Below are 22,647 nucleotides of genomic sequence, written 5' to 3'. Positions count from 1 at the left end.
AACTCACATCCATGTCTTTACACATCATATTTCGAAATGCAATCTGAACTCAAAGTGAAGCATAGTAATAAACTATTCCTACTGCACTCTATTTTATGGTAAGGTAAATAAATATGTTTACTGGAATCCATGCAATCATGAATGAATGACACTTTTATTTCCTCTTTTGCTTTCAAACATTTTTATCTAAAGAGATCGCTGCTTATTATAGCAGTTGCCATGGTTATATTCAGTGAATGCACTAAAGTGGAGTGTGATGACAATAGTAATGGCAGAGCTTTTAACTGGAAGAAAAGCTGGAAAGGAATTATTCTACTGCAGGTTGAGAAGTGGATGATTACAGCGAATCTATGTAGACTTAAATGAAACACAATAAGTGACTGTTAAAAGTAAAACGAGGATGGGAGTTGCCAGATGGTGATGGCTGCAGTAATAAGAAACAGTGGTCTTTACACACACACACAAAAAATGGGTTTAGTTTATTTCCTTCTCTCTTGCTTCGGGGTCAGAATGTTGCTGATGGGTTCCCATCCACAGCACTTGCTTTACTACAACTTCAATTGCAACAGCAAGCAAAAATACTGGAGAGAAGTCTCATTAAAAAAAAAGTAGCCCCTCTCCACATTAATGCAAGGAGCAAAATGCAACTGGACATCAACAGTTTTGTTAAACCTCCAGAAAATTTTATGAAAGAGTGGAAATGTCGTCATCTAAGTATCTTACATTTGCCTGGCAATCCACAATTACCAGAAACTGCACCGCCCCACTCCCAACCCCCTTGCTTACTATTCTCAAAATAGTACCAGCTTACCTGGGAGGAGTCAATTGACTCTTACTGTCCCAATTCAATGTGGGATGCATGTAGCAAAATTCCACAATCTTGTTTGTTGAGCTTTAAAACACATCTTTCCTTTCTATGACAATTGTAATCCTTGGATTTAATTTAAAGGTAACATTTTTAATATAGTTTCCATGGAAAAATGGACAGAAATCCAAAAACATGGCAAAGCCTTTTAAACTTACCTGCATGCATGTGGGCATTCTTATTTCAGGCTATGCTAGGTTATTCCCCTGTACCATTCAATATTGTGTCTTACTAGTGGCCTGATCACTCACCTGTATGTTCAGTTCACTTTGATAGAATAGTTGGTCATCATCAATGAAAAGTACCAAACTCAAATTGTACATACTTGTATCAAATGACACGTGCTCTTAATGCTTTACCTTGACGAGGTCAGTTTTGTGGTCTTTTTCACACATTGCAAAAACCTCTCTATGCTATTTATGGTTGAAACTTTTCCTCCATCATACAGCAGCACCTAAAGATAAACAGAGGGTAAAAATGCCATTAATACAGAACTGCTTCACGAAGTTGGCTGCAGATAGCTATTACGTGCAGGCATTTATTTGTTACAATTCGCTTGTCGTAATACAAGCTAAAATAGAAAGGCAGAGAAAAAGATTCTCAATACAAGTTGGAGATGATGATAATGGAGTAGCACAGCATGGTCTTTTTCAGCTGCACAAGAGATCAGAGAACCAATAAAGACTGTGTAGGGCCAATGGAGGTTACTCAGTGCAGATTCAGGTGGACTCCAGGATATATGAACTTTTCCCTTTCAGATGCCAATGAGCATGTTGTGCATTTCCAGCCTTTTTTGACATTATTTCAGATTTGCAGCTTTCAGTTTTTCTATGTTATTTCGTGTAGTATTTGGTCTTTAAACAAACCAACAGTTTGTTTAATGCACACAAGTGAAACAGAGTATTAGAAGAGCAACATTAACCTCAAGGATAATATTAAATTATATGATTACACATCTGTTTATCTTGTCCAGCAGTGCACTGCTGTGCAGACACATTGGTTTTAAGTAGTACTAAATGAGCCATTGCCAAAATGGAAGGTGTACCATAAAACATACCATGATTGACTACAGATAACAGTTTCTTGGAGTTAATTGACTTACATAAACCAATAATGTGGGTTGCTAAAACTAAAATGAAACAGATTACAGAACAATGCAAGGGCAGTATTTAACAAAGCTTCTACACACAGTGGAGGTTGGGAGATGTATGGGGTCATGACTCCTGTCACACCCCCTCATCATTGAGGTCAGCCAAAGCAGCTTTTGAGCATCACCTTCATTTCACTCCTAGGAACTTTGGCCACCATCTTCAGCTCCAGGTATGTACCGTTCCTGGCTCAGTCTTCCCATTAGGAGCCCATTGCTTTATTTTGTCCTGATCCAGTATAGTGTCTGTATTTACTCCGCTAAGGCAAACATACTGCCTGCCTGCTCCTCTTCTGCTGTAAACCAGCTTGATACATGTAGTTCCTCCAGCTTATATAAATTACATGGTCATCTGTTTCTAGTCGTCCTACTTCTCCTAGACCATTGTTGTTCAATATGTTAGCCATTAGCCATATGTGGCTCAGTGGGAATCCAAATGTGGCTAATATTCATGTTTTTACTTATAAGAAATGCAAAGACACAGTAATGAAGCATGCGATCTCAATACTCATTCACAAGCTGTGTTCATGTATACTTCAATCTTTTTGTGCGTTTGTTGGTAAAATGTTAAGACAAAAAGCTGAGTGTGCACATGTTTTTGGTTGTTCTGTGTGCAGATAGACTTGCATTTTCTGTTTTTATTTCAGATTTCCAGGATTTGCAACTTTTTTCATTTTATCTGTTGAATTTCACCCTATACCTTTAACTCAAAAGACATGTCTTATCATAATCCCCTTGTGCATATCCTATAATTCCATCATTATCTTCTCTAAGTACTTTTTACTCCAAATGTAAAAATGTAAAAATTCCCGGCGGAGCAGCAGGAGAAGGTAGCGACTCTTCGGTGGGTGAGTGAAGGCATAAGGAGCTGTGTTTTAAAAGTAAGTACTTACTGTTTTACTTACTGTTTTCCTTGTCTTTGAGTTTCTTTTGGCGCCGGAGGAACCGGAAGCTGGTCGGCAGCGAGGACTCCTGGGTAGGTATTTTCCTTAAAGGTGCGGAGCTCCGTGGACTCGGCCTCATTTCCCGGCGGAGCAGCAGGAGAAGGTAGCGACTCTTCGGTGGGTGAGTGAAGGCATAAGGAGCTGTGTTTTAAAAGTAAGTACTTACTGTTTTACTTACTGTTTTCCTTGTCTTTGAGTTTCTTTTGGCGCCGGAGGAACCGGAAGCTGGTCGGCAGCGAGGACTCCTGGGTAGGTATTTTCCTTAAAGGTGCGGAGCTCCGTGGACTCGGCCTCATTTCCCGGCGGAGCAGCAGGAGAAGGTAGCGACTCTTCGGTGGGTGAGTGAAGGCATAAGGAGCTGTGTTTTAAAAGTAAGTACTTACTGTTTTACTTACTGTTTTCCTTGTCTTTGAGTTTCTTTTGGCGCCGGAGGAACCGGAAGCTGGTCGGCAGCGAGGACTCCTGGGTAGGTATTTTCCTTAAAGGTGCGGAGCTCCGTGGACTCGGCCTCATTTCCCGGCGGAGCAGCAGGAGAAGGTAGCGACTCTTCGGTGGGTGAGTGAAGGCATAAGGAGCTGTGTTTTAAAAGTAAGTACTTACTGTTTTACTTACTGTTTTCCTTGTCTTTGAGTTTCTTTTGGCGCCGGAGGAACCGGAAGCTGGTCGGCAGCGAGGACTCCTGGGTAGGTATTTTCCTTAAAGGTGCGGAGCTCCGTGGACTCGGCCTCATTTCCCGGCGGAGCAGCAGGAGAAGGTAGCGACTCTTCGGTGGGTGAGTGAAGGCATAAGGAGCTGTGTTTTAAAAGTAAGTACTTACTGTTTTACTTACTGTTTTCCTTGTCTTTGAGTTTCTTTTGGCGCCGGAGGAACCGGAAGCTGGTCGGCAGCGAGGACTCCTGGGTAGGTATTTTCCTTAAAGGTGCGGAGCTCCGTGGACTCGGCCTCATTTCCCGGCGGAGCAGCAGGAGAAGGTAGCGACTCTTCGGTGGGTGAGTGAAGGCATAAGGAGCTGTGTTTTAAAAGTAAGTACTTACTGTTTTACTTACTGTTTTCCTTGTCTTTGAGTTTCTTTTGGCGCCGGAGGAACCGGAAGCTGGTCGGCAGCGAGGACTCCTGGGTAGGTATTTTCCTTAAAGGTGCGGAGCTCCGTGGACTCGGCCTCATTTCCCGGCGGAGCAGCAGGAGAAGGTAGCGACTCTTCGGTGGGTGAGTGAAGGCATAAGGAGCTGTGTTTTAAAAGTAAGTACTTACTGTTTTACTTACTGTTTTCCTTGTCTTTGAGTTTCTTTTGGCGCCGGAGGAACCGGAAGCTGGTCGGCAGCGAGGACTCCTGGGTAGGTATTTTCCTTAAAGGTGCGGAGCTCCGTGGACTCGGCCTCATTTCCCGGCGGAGCAGCAGGAGAAGGTAGCGACTCTTCGGTGGGTGAGTGAAGGCATAAGGAGCTGTGTTTTAAAAGTAAGTACTTACTGTTTTACTTACTGTTTTCCTTGTCTTTGAGTTTCTTTTGGCGCCGGAGGAACCGGAAGCTGGTCGGCAGCGAGGACTCCTGGGTAGGTATTTTCCTTAAAGGTGCGGAGCTCCGTGGACTCGGCCTCATTTCCCGGCGGAGCAGCAGGAGAAGGTAGCGACTCTTCGGTGGGTGAGTGAAGGCATAAGGAGCTGTGTTTTAAAAGTAAGTACTTACTGTTTTACTTACTGTTTTCCTTGTCTTTGAGTTTCTTTTGGCGCCGGAGGAACTGGAAGCTGGTCGGCAGCGAGGACTCCTGGGTAGGTATTTTCCTTAAAGGTGCGGAGCTCCGTGGACTCGGCCTCATTTCCCGGCGGAGCAGCAGGAGAAGGTAGCGACTCTTCGGTGGGTGAGTGAAGGCATAAGGAGCTGTGTTTTAAAAGTAAGTACTTACTGTTTTACTTACTGTTTTCCTTGTCTTTGAGTTTCTTTTGGCGCCGGAGGAACCGGAAGCTGGTCGGCAGCGAGGACTCCTGGGTAGGTATTTTCCTTAAAGGTGCGGAGCTCCGTGGACTCGGCCTCATTTCCCGGCGGAGCAGCAGGAGAAGGTAGCGACTCTTCGGTGGGTGAGTGAAGGCATAAGGAGCTGTGTTTTAAAAGTAAGTACTTACTGTTTTACTTACTGTTTTCCTTGTCTTTGAGTTTCTTCTGGCGCCGGAGGAACCGGAAGCTGGTCGGCAGCGAGGACTCCTGGGTAGGTATTTTCCTTAAAGGTGCGGAGCTGAGTAAACCCGAGCCACTACACATGTAGTGTCTCCCACCCATCCTCCTCCTCTAACCTAATAATAAGACCCTTTTTACCCTCCTCCTCTAACCAAAAAGGACTGAGCAGGTAAGCTATTTACTGTTTTTGTTAATATCTATAGTTGTACTTAACTAAGGGGTAATTGAATAAAAGAAATGGCAGCCAGTGTAGTGTATTGCTCCTCCTGCAGAATGTTCGAGGTGAGGGAAACCTCCGGTGGCCCTGCCGACTTCACCTGCTGGAAGTGCATCCGTCTCCAGCTCCTATCAGACCGTGTTAGGGAATTGGAGCTGGAGCTGGATGAACTGAGGATCATTCGGGAAGCTGAGGGGTTGATAGATAGAAGCTACACGGAGGTCGTTACTCCACAAATCAAAGGCAGCTGGGTAACAGTTAGAGGTGGGAAGAGGTCAGTGCAGGGATCTCCTGTGGTCGTTCCCCTCAACAACAAGTATACAGTTTTAGATACTGTTGGGGGGGACGGCCTATCGGGGGCAGGCTGCAGTGACCGGGCCTCTGGCACGGGGTCCTGCACTGTGGCTCAGAAGGGAAGGAGGGAGAATGGGAGAGCACTAGTCATCGGGGACTCGATGGTGAGGAGTACGGACAGGCGGTTCTGTGGGCGCAGGCGAGACGCACGGATGGTTTGTTGCCTCCCTGGTGCCAGGGTCCGTGATGTTTGTGATCGTGTCTTCAGGATCCTTAAAGGGGAGGGGGAGCAGCCAGAGGTCGTGGTGCACATTGGCACCAACGACGTAGGAAGGAAGGGTGGCACAGATGTTAGAAGTGAGTTTAGGGAGTTAGGCTGGAAGCTGAAAGCTCGGACGGACAGAGTTGTTATCTCTGGTTTGTTGCCGGCGCCACGTGATAGTGAGGCTAGGAATAGGGAGAGAGCACAGCTGAACACGTGGCTGCAGGAATGGTGTAGGAGGGAGGGCTTCCAGTTCTTGGATAATTGGACTGCATTCTGGGGAAGATGGGACCTGTTCAAACAGGACGGGCTGCATCTGAACCAGAGGGGCACCAATATCCTGGGAGGGAGGTTTGCTAGTACTGTTCGGGAGGGTTTAAACTAGTTTGGGAGGGGGATGGGAACCGGACTTGTAATCCAGGGACCAGTGGGTCCACTCAGAAAGACAAAGAGTGTAGTGAGGTATTGGGGAAGGTAGCACTGTCACAGAGGACAGATGGGCACGGAGAAGGGTTAAAGTGCGTATACTTCAACGCAAGAAGCATCAGGAATAAGGTGAGTGAATTGAAGGCGTGGATGGGCACTTGGGACTACGATGTTGTGGCCATCACTGAAACGTGGATAGGTGAGGGGGAGGAATGGTTTTTGGAGGTACCTGGTTATAGATGTTTTCATAAGATTAGGAATGGTGGTAAAAGAGGTGGGGGGGTGGCATTGTTAGTTAGAAATAGTGTAACAACTGCTGAAAGAATTTTCGAGGAGGATCTGCCGACTGAGGCACTGTGGGTTGAGGTCAGGAACAGGAAAGGAGCAGTCACCTTGATGGGAGTTTTCTATAGGCCCCCCAATAGCAGCAGGGAGGTGGAAGAGCAGATTGGGAAACAGATTTTGGAAAGGAGCAGAAGTCACAGGGTAGTAATTATGGGGGATTTCAACTTCCCAAATATTGATTGGCAACTCTTTAGATCGAATAGTTTGGATGGGGTAGTGTTTGTGCAGTATGTCCAGGAAGCTTTTCTGACTCAGTATGTAGACTGCCCGACCAGAGGGGAGGCAATATTGGATTTGGTACTAGGTAATGAACCAGGGCAAGTGATAGAGCTGTTGGTGGGCGAGCACTTTGGAGATAGTGATCACAATTCTGTAGCATTCACTGTGGTAATGGAGAGGGATAGGTATGTGCAACAGGGCAAGGTTTACAATTGGGGGAAGGGTAGATATGATGCTGTCAGGCAGGAACTGAGGAGCATAAGTTGGGAGCATATGCTGGCAGGGAAGGGCACGGTCGAAATGTGGAACTTTTTCAAGGAGCAGATAGTAGGGGCCATTGATAAGCATGTCCCTGTCAGACAGGGAAGGGATGGTCATGTGAGGGAACCGTGGTTGACAAGAGAGGTTGAGAGTCTTGTTAGGAAGAAGAAGGATGCGTATATAAAGTTGAGGAAAAAGGGCACAGGCATAGCTCTGGAGGGATACAAGATGGCCAGGAAGGATCTGAAGAAAGGGATTAGGAGAGCTAAGAGAGGGCATGAAAAATGCTTGGCGGGTAGGATAAAAGAAAACCCCAAGGCCTTTTACGCGTATGTCAGAAATATGAGGATGACTAGGGGGACCGTAGGTCCGGTCAAGGACAATAGCGGGAGACTGTGTGTTGAGCCGGAAGAGATAAGTGAGGTTTTGAATGAGTACTTCTCTTCGGTATTTACGAATGAGAGGGGGTGTATTACTGAAGAGGACGGTGTGAAACAGACTGGTAAGCTCGAGGAAGTGCTCGTTAGGAGGGAAGATGTGTTGGGGTTTTTGAATAACTTGAAGATAGACAAGTCTCCCGGGCCTGACGGGGTATATCCAAGGATGTTATGGGAAGCAAGGGATGAAATTGCAGAGCCGCTGGCAATGATCTTTTCATCTTCTCTGCTGACGGGGGTGGTACCAGGTGATTGGAGGGTGGCAAATGTTGTGCCCCTGTTCAAGAAAGGGAATAGGAACAACCCTGGGAATTACAGGCCAGTTAGTCTTACTTCGGTGGTAGGCAAGTTGATGGAAAAGGTGCTGAGGGATAGGATTTCTGAGCATCTGGAAAGACACTGCTTGATTCGGGACAGTCAGCACGGTTTTGTGAGGGGTAGGTCTTGCCTCACAAGCCTGATTGAATTCTTTGAGCAGGTGACCAAGCAAGTGGATGAGGGTAAACCAGTGGATGTGGTGTACATGGATTTTAGTAAGGCATTTGATAAGGTCCCCCATGGTAGACTTATGGAGAAAGTCAGGAGGCATGGGATAGTGGGGAATGTGGCCAGTTGGATTAAGAATTGGCTAACTGATAGAAGGCAGAGAGTGGTCTTAGATGGTAAATACTCAGCCTGGAGCCCAGTTACCAGTGGCGTGCCGCAGGGATCAGTTCTGGGTCCTCTCCTGTTTGTGATTTTTATTAACGACTTGGATGAGGAAGTCGAAGGGTGGGTCAGTAAATTTGCAGATGATACAAAGGTTGGTGGAGTTGTGGATACCGAGGAGGGCTATTGTCGTCTGCAAAGGGACTTGGATAGGTTGCAGTGCTGGGCTGAAAAGTGGCAGATGGAGTTTAACCCTGAAAAGTGTGAGGTCGTCCATTTTGGAAGGACAAACATGAATGCAAAATACTGGGTTAACGGTAGGGTTCTTGGGCATGTGGAGGAGCAGAGAGACCTTGGGGTCTATGTGCATAGATCATTGAAAGTTGCAACTCAAGTGGATAGGGCTGTGAAGAAGGCATATGGGGTGTTAGCGTTCATTAGCAGAGGGATTGAATTTAAGAGCCGTGAGGTGATGATGCAGCTGTACAGGACCTTGGTAAGGCCTCATTTGGAGTACTGTGTGCAGTTCTGGTCGCCTCATTTTAGGAAGGATGTGGAAGCCTTGGAGAGGGTGCAGAGGAGATTTACCAGGATGTTGCCTGGAATGGAGAATAAGTCTTACGAGGAAAGGCTGAACATTCTAGGCCTCTTCTCATTAGAAAGGAGAAGGATGAGGGGTGACATGATAGAGGTTTATAAGATGATCAGGGGAATAGATAGGGTAGACAGTCAGAAACTTTTTCCCCGGGTGGAGCAAAGCGTTACAAGGGGTCATAAATTTAAGGTGAAGGGTGGGAGATATAAGGGGGATGTCAGGGGAAGGTTCTTTACCCAGAGAGTGGTCGAGGCATGGAATGCCTTGCCCGGGGAGGTTGTTGAGTCAGAAACTTTAGGGACTTTCAAAAGGCTTTTGGATAGGTATATGGATAAAGGAGAATGATGGGGTATAGATTAAATTGTCCTTGACAGAGGACAAAGGATCGGCACAACATTGTGGGCCGAAGGGCCTGTTCTGTGCTGTATGTTCTATGTTCTATGTTCTATGTATTAAGCTTTATGGAAGGCTGGAGTTATGTTAATACCTCAGTGCTGTGCAGATTTAATTTCATCCTTTATAAATCCAAGCAACAAGATAAAAGACAACAAAAATATATTTCTATGACAAATGCATTAAATATTGTATGTGAGGCAATTTAAGCAGAAAACAAAAAAGGTTGTTCAATGACTATCAGTTGGGGGTTTAAGTGTATTCAGGTGGTGGGCATTAACTGGGGACTTACCTGTACTTCAAAATACAGGAGCTGGCTGAAACTGTAGTTGTTAGTTGGAGGTCTACAATATGTAATGTGTGTCTCTAAATAAAAGCCTATAAGTGTAGAAAGACTAGGCTCCAGTACTCTATCTTTCACCGGCTGGCTACCTGAGCTGTAACTAATACCATTGGTCCTTTCAAAGTGCATCCTATTGTTATCCTACGGCACCCAACCTGGTATCTAACTGCATCTTGAATGCCCTTAATATCTCCGATTAACATATTAATGCCACCAATTCTGTTCATTTTAACCTGCTGCATCCACTTTAGCTGTCACAACATATAATCCACCAGCTGGGATCAAAGGGCACTTGGTGTGTACTGGTTAGGTGCAAGATGAAAACCAGTCCGCTCCGGGGGGATGTAAAATTCCCGCACACATTTTCACAACCTATCATGTGAAGATTTTTTTTTCCGAGTTTGTTTAGCTTTCATCTTAAGATGATATCACTGTTCTGGATTCCCTTACTCCAGAGTAGAAATTTTCTCTATCACCTCATCAATTCCCTTTATTATTTTAAACACCTCATTATGGGGATCAAATGTTAACACAGAAATAGCAGTAAGCCATTGAGATTTGCATAAACTTTGTTAGCCATGTCACTGCCCAGTTTCCATCTCCTTTAATATGTTTAAATCTCAAGTCTTACTTATCTGTCTTTTAAATATCTCAATTGATTGCACTTGCAAATCTTCTTGACAGTTCACTCCACAGCTGGAATTTTACCTTGGAGTGATTTTACGTGGCTGAGGCCCTTGGGTGGAAGAGTTCGGGCCTTTCACCAATCTGAGGCAGGAAATCCCGCCTCTAAGAGCTGCTGGGCAACCCGGCAGCTCCTAAGTCCCAGCAGCGCCATTAGGGGTGGTGGCCACTGCTGGGACTGCACCCAGCCAGGACCAGCAAGATAAATGAGGCCCCGGAACAGAGGTAAGCTTGTGAGTGCTCGATCAGGAGGGTGCCCCCCCACCCCCCCACACACAGCCCGCAAGGAGGCTGCCATGTTTAACTGGATGGCCTCTGCAGGTGGCGAGGTGCCTGGCCTCTGCTAGTAATATACCAGCGGCGGTGGGAGGAGGCCCTTAAGTGGCAATTAATTGGCCACTTAAGGGCCTTAATTGGCCTGGAGTGGGCAGGCCATTTGCCACCTCCCCTGCTGCTGGTACAATTGCAGCAGGGACGGGTAGGTGACGGGAACAGCACCCCTCACTGCAACCCCCCCCCCACCCCTCCCACCCTGCCTCCAGCCCACACCTGGGGGGATGTAAAATTCCCGCCCACATTTTCACAACCTTTTATGTGAAGATTTTTTTTCTGAGTTTGTTTAACTTTCATCTTATGATATCATCAGAGTAGAAATTTTCTCTATCACCTCATCAATTCCCTTTATTATTTTAAACAACTCAGTCAGACCACCCCTTAACCTTCTCATTTCTATTTCGTAAGCCCAATTTTACCCAGTATCTCATCATTCATCTCATGTATTGCCCTCCCTCAAAGGCCAGTATATCTTTCCCAAGATGGGGTATTAGATACTTTAGTAAAACTTTGAAAACCAACATTCCATTTGTCCTTTAGTCTATTTTTTAGTGTACCAACTTTGAAAGACCACGATACAAAAACCACTTTGTTCATCTTCAAGCTGCCATCATTCTACATGCTTGCTTAATATATAGTGTGCTTTTTTGTGAGTTTTCTGTACTTGTCTTCACAATTCAGTCTACTTATCAAGTATCATCTGCAAATTTGGAAATACTGACAGCCAATTCCAAATCCAGGTCACCTATCCATGGAGTGAAAAGTTGGAGCCTTTGACATTTCTCGCCACCTATCAATCTGAAAGTATCCCCTTTAGCTCATTTCTCTACCTCCTACTTCCCAACAAATTTGTGATCTGTTCCTGAAGGCTGCCTCCGTGCCTCAATTTTAGCTGTTCTGTGGCACATTGCCAAATGTGAACTGGTGCCATTTTGTGTTTTGAATATTTCTGCAAACCTGCTTCTATAATCTGCGAGAGAACTGCCACATATTGTGCTTTGTGAACTAATATCCATAAAATGAATGCAAATGACCTGCTAATATTTAGTAAGCCATGTGCAATGACAGTTTGTACTGCAGAATAAAGTGACACTTCAAAGGAGTCAACACGAAAAATAGGGAACACACTGCAAGCTCAATAATACTTTACATTGCATCTCCTCGACCACTTAACACCTTACTAATACTCCACTCCAAGGCGACTTTGGGAAAGATCACTTATTTTAGATTATATGTATTCAATTATATAACATGGTCGTCATTTTATAGGTCTCCTTTTTTTGTATATACTTCCAACAATAGACAGAAGGTCCAGGAGTAGAGGAAGGAACAGAGTAATAGGAGTAGGCCATTCAGCTCCTCAGGCCTGTTTCACTGTTCAATGAGTTCATGGGTGATCTGTAACTTAATTCCATCTCCCTGCCTTGGTTCTATAACTCTTCAAACCTGACTGAACAAAAATCTATCAACCACCGTTTTGAAATTTCCAATTGACCCACTGCTTCAACAGCTTTATGGGGAACAGAGTTCCAGATTTCCACTACCTTTTGTATGAAGAAGTGCTTCCTAATATTACCCCTGGCTCTAATTTAAGGTTGTGACCCCTTATTTTGGGCTCTCTCACCTGAAGAAATAGTTTCTGTCTATCATTAATCAGCTTAAATACCTCAATCAGATCACCCTTTAATATTTTATACTCCAGGAAATACAAGCCTAGTCTATGCAACCTGGCCTCATAATTAACTCTTTAATCCCTGGTATCATCCTGGTATCCTTCAAGACCAATATATCCTTCCTGAGATGCAGTGCCCAGAACTGAATGAAGGGGTCTAACCAGAGTTTTGTACAGCTGTAATATAACTTCAATGTCTTTGTATCCCAGCACTCTTCAGATAAAGGCCAACCATCCAATAGCCTTTTTAAAGATTTTTTTGTACTTGTCCACTATCTTTCAGTGATTTCTGTAATTACAGCCCTAAAATCTCTCTTCTCATCCACAATTCCTGGCTTCTCGCCATTTAGAAAATACTCTGATCAGTCTTTCATAGGTCCAAAGTGAATAACTGCACTTTCCCACATTGAACTCCATCTGCCACTTTGCTCACCCATTTATTCTATCAATGTCAACTTTCTGCTCTCATCTACAGTACTTACTGTGTCAGAGAGTGACACAGACAGTGACATTTCAGTTGATGAGGCTGCATTTGCGCATGTACCAGTACTGCGCTACTTAGTGTTTGAGCTATCAGCAAACTCAGCCTTAATGGAACACTGTGTCCCAGGAGAGATTCCTGGAGGACATCATGAGGTACATCCTGGCAATGAGTACATCTTCATATGAACAGTACTTAGAGGCCACAATCAGTTGAGCCATGATCTTATTGAATGGCGGAGCAGGCTCAAGGGGCCGAATGGCTTAGTACTGCTCCTATTTCTTATGTTCTTCACTAATTCCAATAATTTCTCAATCCTAAGCATTGTACAACATTTGGATTCGCTCAGACAGTTAAAATTCTATTCTGAAGTTTCGGCTCCATTTGCGATAGGCAGCTTCGGATATGGAAATTGGGGTTTATTAATGTAAAGAGGGCTCAATTGCTATTTTGAGCTGAAGAACTGGTTGGAGTCAGTGGTGGCCACTTTGGTGTCAGAAATGCAGCTGACCAGTGCCTCCGGAGCCCACAAAAATAATCTGGACCACTGCCACCCTTGGGATCCCCCCCAACCCTCTGCAATTGTGTCTGTATTGCGCCCCCCCCCCCCACCTCTCCACCCCATCCCCATGACTTACCCAACTGGCAGCTTCAGCCCGATCTGCTTTGGCAATTCTGGCATGCTGGGTCAGGATTTCAGTTTGGCACCTGCAGCTCACCCAGCAAATGTAAAGTGAGGCTGGGGCCTTAAAATCACAGGCCTGGAGGGGCCTCAATGTCACTGGAATGGGTGGCCGACTAGATTGCTCCACTGGTCAGTCGTCATGAAGCGAAAATAGCCCAAATAATAAAACACTCAGGCTTTTTTAAACTGAGTACCAAATCTAAATGTCACCGCCTATAATAAATTGAGGCAAGACAAATTCTGTATGATTACAGTCCCCACCACTTACTGCAGGTGGGTTGTTAATACGATTTGACCTTTATCTAAGGGGTAACGGTAAAACCCTAATCGGTTGTTTCATACTGGAAGCTGATTAACAGACTCAACTATAAGCAGCCAAGGTAATCACACCTTAATGAGGTACGAGAAGTTTATTGGTCAGCTGTCGGAAGACCTGAGTTTGCCTGAAATCAGTGGAGCTTTTAAATTGGTAAGTACAAGGGATTGAGTAATTAAGGTAATCGCACCTCAATGACTTGTGAAGAGATTACAGAACAGCTGAGTTTTTCCAAAATAGCCACTTACTTAACACGCTGCCTTTCTAATTAACTTCTGTGGTGATGGTAAATGGTTAGTGTTCATTGCTGATTGCCTACTGTAAATGTGGGCAGTATAAGTGATGGAGACTATAATGCGTTTAGATTTCCAGAGACTTTGGCCGGAATTTTACGTTGGGCGGGTGGAAAAAGCAGTGGTGAGCCTGCCTCAGCCAGGCCTGGAGAGTCAGGCCGGCATTTTTCGCTCCCCAGGCCCTAATTGGTCTTGGACGGGGCTTCCACCACCTTGAGGCAGGAAGTCCTGTCCAATAGAGCTGTCAGCCAATCAGCAGGCCGGCAGCTCTTAGTCCCAGCAGCGCCACTGGGAGCAGTGGCCACTGTGTACTGGGGGCAGATGGGGCTTCAGGAGCGACCTTCCATGGAGCACAGGATGCCTGATGAGGAGGGTCCCCCACCCAAGCCCGCAGGAAGGCCATCTGGTTTTACCTGGCAGCATTCTTGGGGCCTCTGTCGTCCGCCGCCACGGATAAAATACCCATGGAGGCAGGAGGAGGCCCTTGAGTGGCAGTTAATTGGCCACTTGAGGGCCTTGATTGGCCTGGGGCAGGCAGGCAGGCTGTTTCTTGCCACCACCACCACGCGTAAAATTGCAGCGGAGGCAGAAAGGCATTGGGAATGGCCCCCCCCCAACTCAATTTCCACCCCCCCCCCAATCCCCGCCACCAGCCCACGCACTGGGGGGCCGTAAAATTCCGGCAGATCTTCCATTCCTTTGCATTGGTCCTACATACATGGCTTGGCTGGGACTGCAGTTCTTACCTTTAAATCTGTTTCACCCTCTGGCTGTAGAACAAATATCCTTCCCTTTTCAAGACTTTCAGCTGCAGCTTTTTTCTAAAAAGTAAAACACAAGGCCAAATTTTTAATACTTAAGCTCATATCAGTACACATCCTCCAAGGAATGCAGTGGTGATATTTAAGGTTTCAACAAAATGCTGTCTTTGAAAACAAACAGTACCCTCATCCTACAGAATATTCTAATTATAATAATGCATACACATTTTGTGTATCGGTGCTAAATAAGTAACTCTTCAATGAAATAGTGTCAAATTTTGCACATATTTAGAGAATGACTAATACTATTGGAACAGCAAAGGCTGATTTTAATAAAAATGCATGTTTTTACAGGACAAGTGCAATGAAATTGAGATGATTGTAATATCCTATGTAAAGCATTCCTTTTACTGCCCCTCTATTTTAAAGAGAATCTTCCTATGAGTATTGCTGAAAATAGAGACATTTTGTCGAAGCTTTTCGTCTTGCACTCATCAGGACAATTTGCAAGAATATCAATGTAAGGGAAGCAACAAATTTATACTATAAGAGAAGAGAGTGCTGATTGGTTGGCAAGTGGACTCTGATTGGTAGAAGCGTTGCCATGGAGAATGCACCAGTTTATGGTGACTGACTGTTAACTGCCAAGCTTTGTTTGAAATTTAAACTAAGCAGCTTGACTCTGATTGGGCAAGTCATTTCCCTGAATAATGAACCAGCGAATGGCTGTCACTAATTTTGTTTAGCTGAAACAGGCACAATGTGTGCACATGTTCTTTCTGTTTGCAAAGAACAGGGCCATGTGCATCACGCAAACTTATGAACGGGCCTAAGGCTGACATTTTTGGCCCTGAAAGGTGCCTAGTCTACCTCAGATTACCCTGGAAGGGTAATGTATCCCAAAAGTTTGAGCAACAGGTGAAGCTAGCTGTTTCATGCTGCTACTATGCAGTAGCAACACGTGTAGTGTTCGCCACTAACAGGATGCTGCTGTCAAGCCAAAAAGATGTCCTACCGATCACACAAATGAGTAACGTGATATATATGAATTTCAATACCAGTGTGATGCTAGGTATATAGGCCGTATGTCCCAAAGACTGGCAGATTGTATCAAACAACCTGTCCCTTCCACTGTTTGCAACGGGCAAGGTACAGACTGTTCCCAACCAGCCCGTGCTTGCAAAACTCAAAACAGTGTCTGACATTAGATGGGATTCCGCGACTGAATGACGCTTGCTAAATAATCCTCGGTATGCTAAGAATTACACTAACAACCAATTTAAGATTTACAGTCAGGCTCGCAGTGTGGCGCATTTGTGCATACTAGAAGCTACATATATTAATACACAGGGCCCTGTTCTTTGCAGATAAAAAGAACATGTACACACATTGCGCCTGTTTCAGCTAAACAAAATGAGTGACAGCCATTCGCTGGTTCATTCCTCAGGGCAATGCCTCGCCCAGAGTCAAGCTGCTTGGTTTAAATTTCCCAAACAAAGCTAGTCAGTCAGCATAAACTGGAGCATTCTCCATGAGAACACCTCTACCAGAGTCCACTTGCCAATCAATCAGCGCTCTCTTCTCATACAGTATAAATGAGTTGCTTTCCATTACATTGGTATTCTTTCAAATTGTCCTGATGTGAGTACAAGACGAAAAGCTTCAACAAAATGTCTCTATTTTCAGCAACACTCTAGTTCTGTACTACCAAACGACCAGAATCTTCCTATATAAAACATTCCTGTTTTGAAAACAGACTGTACATGACCTTTCAAATCTTAAAAGTGTAATGCAACAAAAATGTAGTACTTAATTCTTTCTTAAATGAAAACAGAAAATGCTGAAAATACGCAGCCAGTCTGGAAGCATCAGAGAAACAGGGGTAACGTTTCATTCTTTTTCTGTCCATTTTGATTCTTGCAAAACAAAACTGGGTGAAAATGCAAAGCCTGATAGGAATATATTGATGAATATCCTGCAAATTGAAAAGAGTGCCTGACAGGAGATTTGACTGTTGCATCATTGAAAATGACTGCTTGAATGACTTGAGAGGAAATCACATCCTTGGAATGAAAAGCACAAAACTGACAGAAACTTTATCCATAAAATATCTAAAAACATCTGCAGGACTATTTTCTCATCCATCAATAGAAACTTGCGGTACTTCCATCATATCATCTACGCCATTGTAACTGAAGAGTGATTTTCCAAAAGCTGATGACATTGTGTTACATGCTTCTTGACATCACATTCTCGGAACGCAAAATAAAGATGGTCAGCTTTGAAGATGCAAAGTGACAGACCTCAGTGTGCAGTACAGACAGAAACCTATCGACTAGCCAGTGGCTGAGCTGTTCAAGATTTGTTATTGCCCATTTCTGTGATCCAAAGAATTGCTTTAATATTGAGAGAAATCAAAGTAATTTTGTAATGACTCAATACTTAATGCTCAAACGTCTGCCTATGATTCAACACTAAAATTACAGTGGAAAATTCCCACCTCACATTTACTGGACACAGGGCGCATTTTACGCTGCCCTGAAGAGCGGGCTGGGAGATGGGGGGGGGATGGTGAGAGAGGAGGGGGTGGTGCCCACACCAGGCCAATTGAGGCCCTTAAGTGGCCAATTAATTGCCACTCAAAAAGATCTCCTCCCACCACTATTTAGATTTTACCAATGGCAGACGGGCACTTCAGCACCTGTGGAGGCCATCCCAGTAAAACCTGGTGGCCTCCTTGTGCACTTGGGGGAGTGGGGGGGGAAACCTCCTGATCGGGCACCCACTGAGGCACCCCCCCAGCAGCATGGGCCACTCTGCTAAACTACTCCCCTGTCCTGCTCTCCAACTCCCACCCCCTTCACCAGGGCCCAGCCGACTGTCCCCAGCGAGGCCCAATCCCCACTCATCTTTTCCCAGGCCATCGTCCTCTTCTTGCCAGGTGCAGTCCCAGTAGTGGCCACCATTCCAAGTGGCGCTGCTGGGACTGAGGATTGGCCGGCAGCTCTTGGAAATGGGACTTCTGCCTCAGAGGGGTGGAGGTCCCGACCAAGGTCAATTAAGGGCTTGGGCCACGCAAAATTGCTGCGTGGCTTCAAGGCCCGGTAGAGGAGGGCTCGCCACTGACTTTTTAGACGGTGGGTGGGGCCACCTCCACAATGTAAAATTCTGGCCAATATTTCTACAACTTATTGACGAGACTACATGGTTTCGTGAGTAATGTCAGTGTAATGGAGTAAACAGTGCTCCAAAACCTCTGTTTTCTACCATGAGTTTTTCTTTTATCTAAACACTGACACCTAGTGTCATATTCTGCTCAAAAGGTTTTTTTTGCTTTAAATCAGATTAAAGGCTTCCTTTTTTCCTAATAGAGGATATATATTCATTAGTATATTATTTACTTTATATACACACCATTGTTGTATTTATGGTAGATGGATGAGATGTCCCACAGGAGCCTTCTTACAAAAAGGTTGGAGAAAAATTAGCAGTAAGGAACGAAAGTTGGTTGATGGACACAAAACAAAGGACTTGATCTATTCATCAGTATAAAAACTAAAACCTAAAGTGGATTTTACAATTTATCATATATTTAAAATCAGTGCTCAATTACTCAATCATATCTAGGGGATAAATTTAAAAATTAAATAACAGGGGATAGTAAGACTGAACAAGTCTGAATTTTTCAGCAAATTAAAATCTATGGTTTTTAGATAATAAGAGTTAAGTAAAAACATTTTAGTTAATCTCCCTATAAAGTGATGTCAGCAATGAAAAATCAGCTGATTAGTGAGTAGCTTGTGGGTCTCGTTGTATTTAAGTAGTAAGTTTAATTGTCCAATAAACAGAGGCATGGCAGGGTAGCTCGGTCCTGTGGAGTGCGCATCCTGCTCCATGTGGGAACTCCAGGACACTTCTTGTGTCCTGGACAACCATGTGTGCAGAAAGTGTCGTCAGCTGCAACAACTGCCGTCACTGCAGTGCATCCACAAGGCTGAGAGTTTGTGGAGAGCAGGTTTATAGATGTGGTCACCCCACAGCTTAAGGATATGCAGGTAGAGTGGGAATGGGTGTTTTTCAAGTAGTCAAGAACCACCAGACAGGTAGTGCAGGGGTCCTCTGAGTCCACTTCACTCACCAACCAGTATTCCGTTCTGAATACTGATGAGAGTGATGGTTCCTCTGGAATGTGCAGCTACAATCTAGTCCATATCACCACAGCTGTCTCAGCTGTCTGGGGGATGCGGGAGGCAGGAGGAAGTTTGGAAAAGTAATAGTGATAAGGGATTCTATGGCTAGGGGAACAGATGGGCATTTCTGTGGTATCAGTCATAATTCCAGGATGGTATGTTGCCTTTCTGGTGCCAGGGTTAAGGGTGTCACAGAGCAGCTGTAGAGCACTCTGAGTAGGGAGAGTGAACAGCCAGCCGTTGTGGTCCATATTAGTACCAACAACATAGGCAAGAAGAGGAATAAGGTCCTGCAGGCAGAGTTTAGGGAGCTAGGAAAGAAACTAGCAAGCAGGACCTCAAAAGATAGTAATCTCCAGATTACTCCCCGTACCACCCATAAGTGAGTAAAGAAATAGGAGGATACAGCAGATGAATGCATGAATGGAGAGATGGTGCAGGAGGGAGGGCGTTAGATTCCTGGAACATTGAGACCAGTTCTGGGAGAGATGGGATCTGTACAGGCTGGATGGGTTGCCATTGAACAGGGCCAGGACCAATGTCCTTGCGGGGCGATTTGCGAGTGCTATTGAGGAGGGTTTAAAATAACTTGGCTGGGGTGTGGGAACCAGGAGGTAACATTAGCGAGGAAAAACAGAATTGGGAAGACAGATAGCACTAGAATAGGAAATAATAAGGGATTAGATGGGGTCAGTGTAAGAGGGAATATAATGAGGTCTAAATTAGGTTTACTGTCCACATATGTGAATGCACTGAGTGTGGTAAATAAGGTTTGTGAGCTGCAGGCGCAGATAGCCATGTGGAAATATGATGTTGTGGTGATAATGGAGACCTGGCTCAAAAAAGGGCAGGAATGAATGCTAAATATTCCTGGATACAGGTGTTCAGGAAAGATCGGGAAGGAAGGAAAGGAGGAGGGGTAACCGCATTGATGAAGGAAAACATTACAGAACTCGAGGAGTCAAGGACAGAATCTATTTGGTTAGAGCAAAGAAACAATAGAGGTGCCATTACACTGCTGGATGTATTCCATGGGACACCTAGTAGGAAAGATACAGAGGAACAAATTTGCAAGGAAATTACAGAGAGGTGCAAGAATTAAACAGTAGTTATAATGGAGGACTTTAATTATCCTAATATAGACTGGGCTAGTAATAGTGTAAAAAGCAGAGAGGACCAAGAGTTTCTAGAGTGTGTTCAGGAGAATTTTCTTGATCGGCATATTTCCAGTCCAACGAGGAAGGAGGCATTGTTGGATCTGGTTTTGGAGAATGAGGTGGGTCAAGTGAATCAAGTGTCAGTAAGGGAACAGTTAGGAAGCAGTGATCATAATATCATAAGGTTTAGGTTGGCTATGGAAAAGGACAAGAAGAAATCCAGAGTAAAGATATGTAATTGGGGGTGGGCCAATGGAGTGAGAACAGATCTGGCCCAAATAAAGTGGAATCAAAGGTTGGAAAGCAAAACCGTAACTGAAGATGAGCTGCTTCTAATGAGGAGACAGTTTGAGTACTGTTAAGGTACACTCCCATGTGGGGAAAACAGATCCAGAGCTCCCTGGATGACGAAAGAGGTAGAGAATAAGATGAAGCAGAAAAAGGTTGCACATGACAGATGTCAGCTGGATAATATAATTGAGAACCAGGCTGAATATAGAAGGTTCAGAAGGGAAGTGAAAAAACAAATAAGAGAAGCAAAGAGAGAGTATGAGAAGAGACTCACGGGTAGCATAAAAGGGAATCTAAAAGACTTCTGTAGGCATATAAATAGTAAAGGGGGGGGGGGGGGGGTAAAAGGAAGAGTGGGGCTGATTAGGGACCGAAAAGGGAATTTATGCAATGGAGGTAAAGGGCATGGCTGAGGTACTTTACATCTGTCTTTACCAAGGACGAAGATGCTGCGCAAATCATAGTGAAAGAGGAGGTAGCTGAGACACTGGACGGGCTAAAAATTGATGAAGAGCTATTAGAAAGACTTAAAATTGATAAGTCACCTGGATCAGATGAGATGCATCCAAGGATACTGAGGGAAGTGAGAGTGGAAATTCTGGAGGCAGTAGCCATAATCTTCCAATACTCCTTACTAGAGAACTACACTCTGTTCAAAAAATTTTGTAAGGACAGGCCTAGCAACTACAAATCAATCAGTTTAACCTCAGTGGTGGGAAAGTTTTTTTAAAACGATAATTTGCGACATCATTAACAGTCATTTGGACAAATGTGGATTAGTTAAGGAAAACCAGCACAGATTTGTTAAGGGCAAATAGCGTTTAACTAACTTGTTTGAGTTTTTTGATGAGGTAACAGAGAAGGCTGATGAGGATTATGCAGTTGATGTGGTGTACATGAACTTCCAAAAGGCATTTGATAAAGTGCCACCAAACAGACTTGTCAGCAAAGTTAGTGCCCATGAAATAAAAGGGACAGTAGCAGCATGGATAAAGGAATTGGCTGAGTGACAGAAAACAGAGAATAGTTGTGAACGGTTGTTTTCCACATTGGAGGAAAGCTTATAGCGGGGGTTCCCCAGGAGTCAGTGTTAGGTCCCCTGCTTTTCTTGATCCATATTAATGACCTAGACTTGGGTGCACAAGGCACAATTTCAAAATCTGCAGACGACACAAAACTTAGAAGTATTGTGAACTGAGAGGAGGATAGTGTAGAATTTCAAGACGACACAGAAAGGCTGGTGCATAGGGCAGACAAAAGGCAGATGAAATTTGATACAGAAGAGTGTGAAGTAACTCATTTTGATAGGAAGAACGAGGAGAAGCAATACAAATTAAACGGTACAATTCTAAAGGGGGTGCAAGAGCAGAGGGACATGGCACAAATATCTGAAGGTTGCAGGGCAGGTGAAGAAAGAGGTTAAAAAAGCATATGGGATCCTGAACTTTATAAATAGCAGCATAGAGTACAAAAACAAGGAAGTTATGATAAACTTGTATAAAACACTTGTTCGGCCTCAACTGGAATATTGTGTTCAGTTCTGGGCACCACACCTTAGGAAGGATGTTAAGGCATTAAAGAGGATGCAGAAAAGATGCATGAGAATGGTTCCAGTGATGAGGAACTTCCGTTACGTGGATAGATTGCAGAAATTAGGTCTGTTCTTCTTGGAGAAGAGATGATTAAGAGGAGATCTGATAGAGGTGTTCAAAATCATGAGGGGTCGGGACAGAGTAAATAGGGAGAAACCATTCCCATTGGCAGAAGGATCCAGAACCAGAGGACACTGATTTTAAGTGATTGGCAAAGAAGCAAAAGCAATAAGAGGAAAATTGTTTTTATGCAGATTGGTTAGAATCTGGAATGCACTGCCTGAGAGTGTGGTGGAGGAAGACTCAATCGAGGTCTTCAAAAGAGAACTTGAGGATTATCTGAACAGAAAACATTTGCAGGGCTACAGGGAAAAAGCAGAGGAGTGGGACATGGTGAGTTGCTCTCCCAGAGAGCTGGCACGGACATGACAGGCTGAATGGCCTCCTTCTGAGCTGCAACCACTCCATGATTCTATGATTAAGGTTAATGGGTGCCGATCAGATAGCAGAAAGGTTGGAAATGATGAAACAGAGCAGCCGATTTGTCTGTATTGTTAATATATTTAAAAATCTTATGTCTGTAAGTACTTCCTGGCTATGAAAGCAAACCTCCTGCTGTCATGCT

General features: G+C 44.4%; 1 protein-coding gene across 2 annotated transcripts in view; it reads right to left on the bottom strand.

The window, feature by feature from the left end:
- Positions 1–22,647, bottom strand: part of LOC137372573 (eIF-2-alpha kinase GCN2-like) — a 71,762-nt gene that overhangs the window by 826 nt on the left and 48,289 nt on the right. For both annotated transcript variants that reach the window (XM_068036508.1, XM_068036509.1), the window contains 2 exons: positions 14,778–14,852; positions 1,225–1,319 (listed from right to left, as the gene is read on the bottom strand). In XM_068036508.1, coding sequence (XP_067892609.1) covers positions 1,225–1,319; positions 14,778–14,852 — 170 coding nt within the window. The remainder of the gene's footprint in view (positions 1–1,224; positions 1,320–14,777; positions 14,853–22,647) is intronic.

This window comes from Heterodontus francisci, chromosome 8, assembly GCF_036365525.1.
Source record: "Heterodontus francisci isolate sHetFra1 chromosome 8, sHetFra1.hap1, whole genome shotgun sequence".
NCBI classification, from domain to species: domain Eukaryota; kingdom Metazoa; phylum Chordata; class Chondrichthyes; order Heterodontiformes; family Heterodontidae; genus Heterodontus; species Heterodontus francisci.
This window is presented reverse-complemented; position numbering and strand designations above follow the sequence as displayed.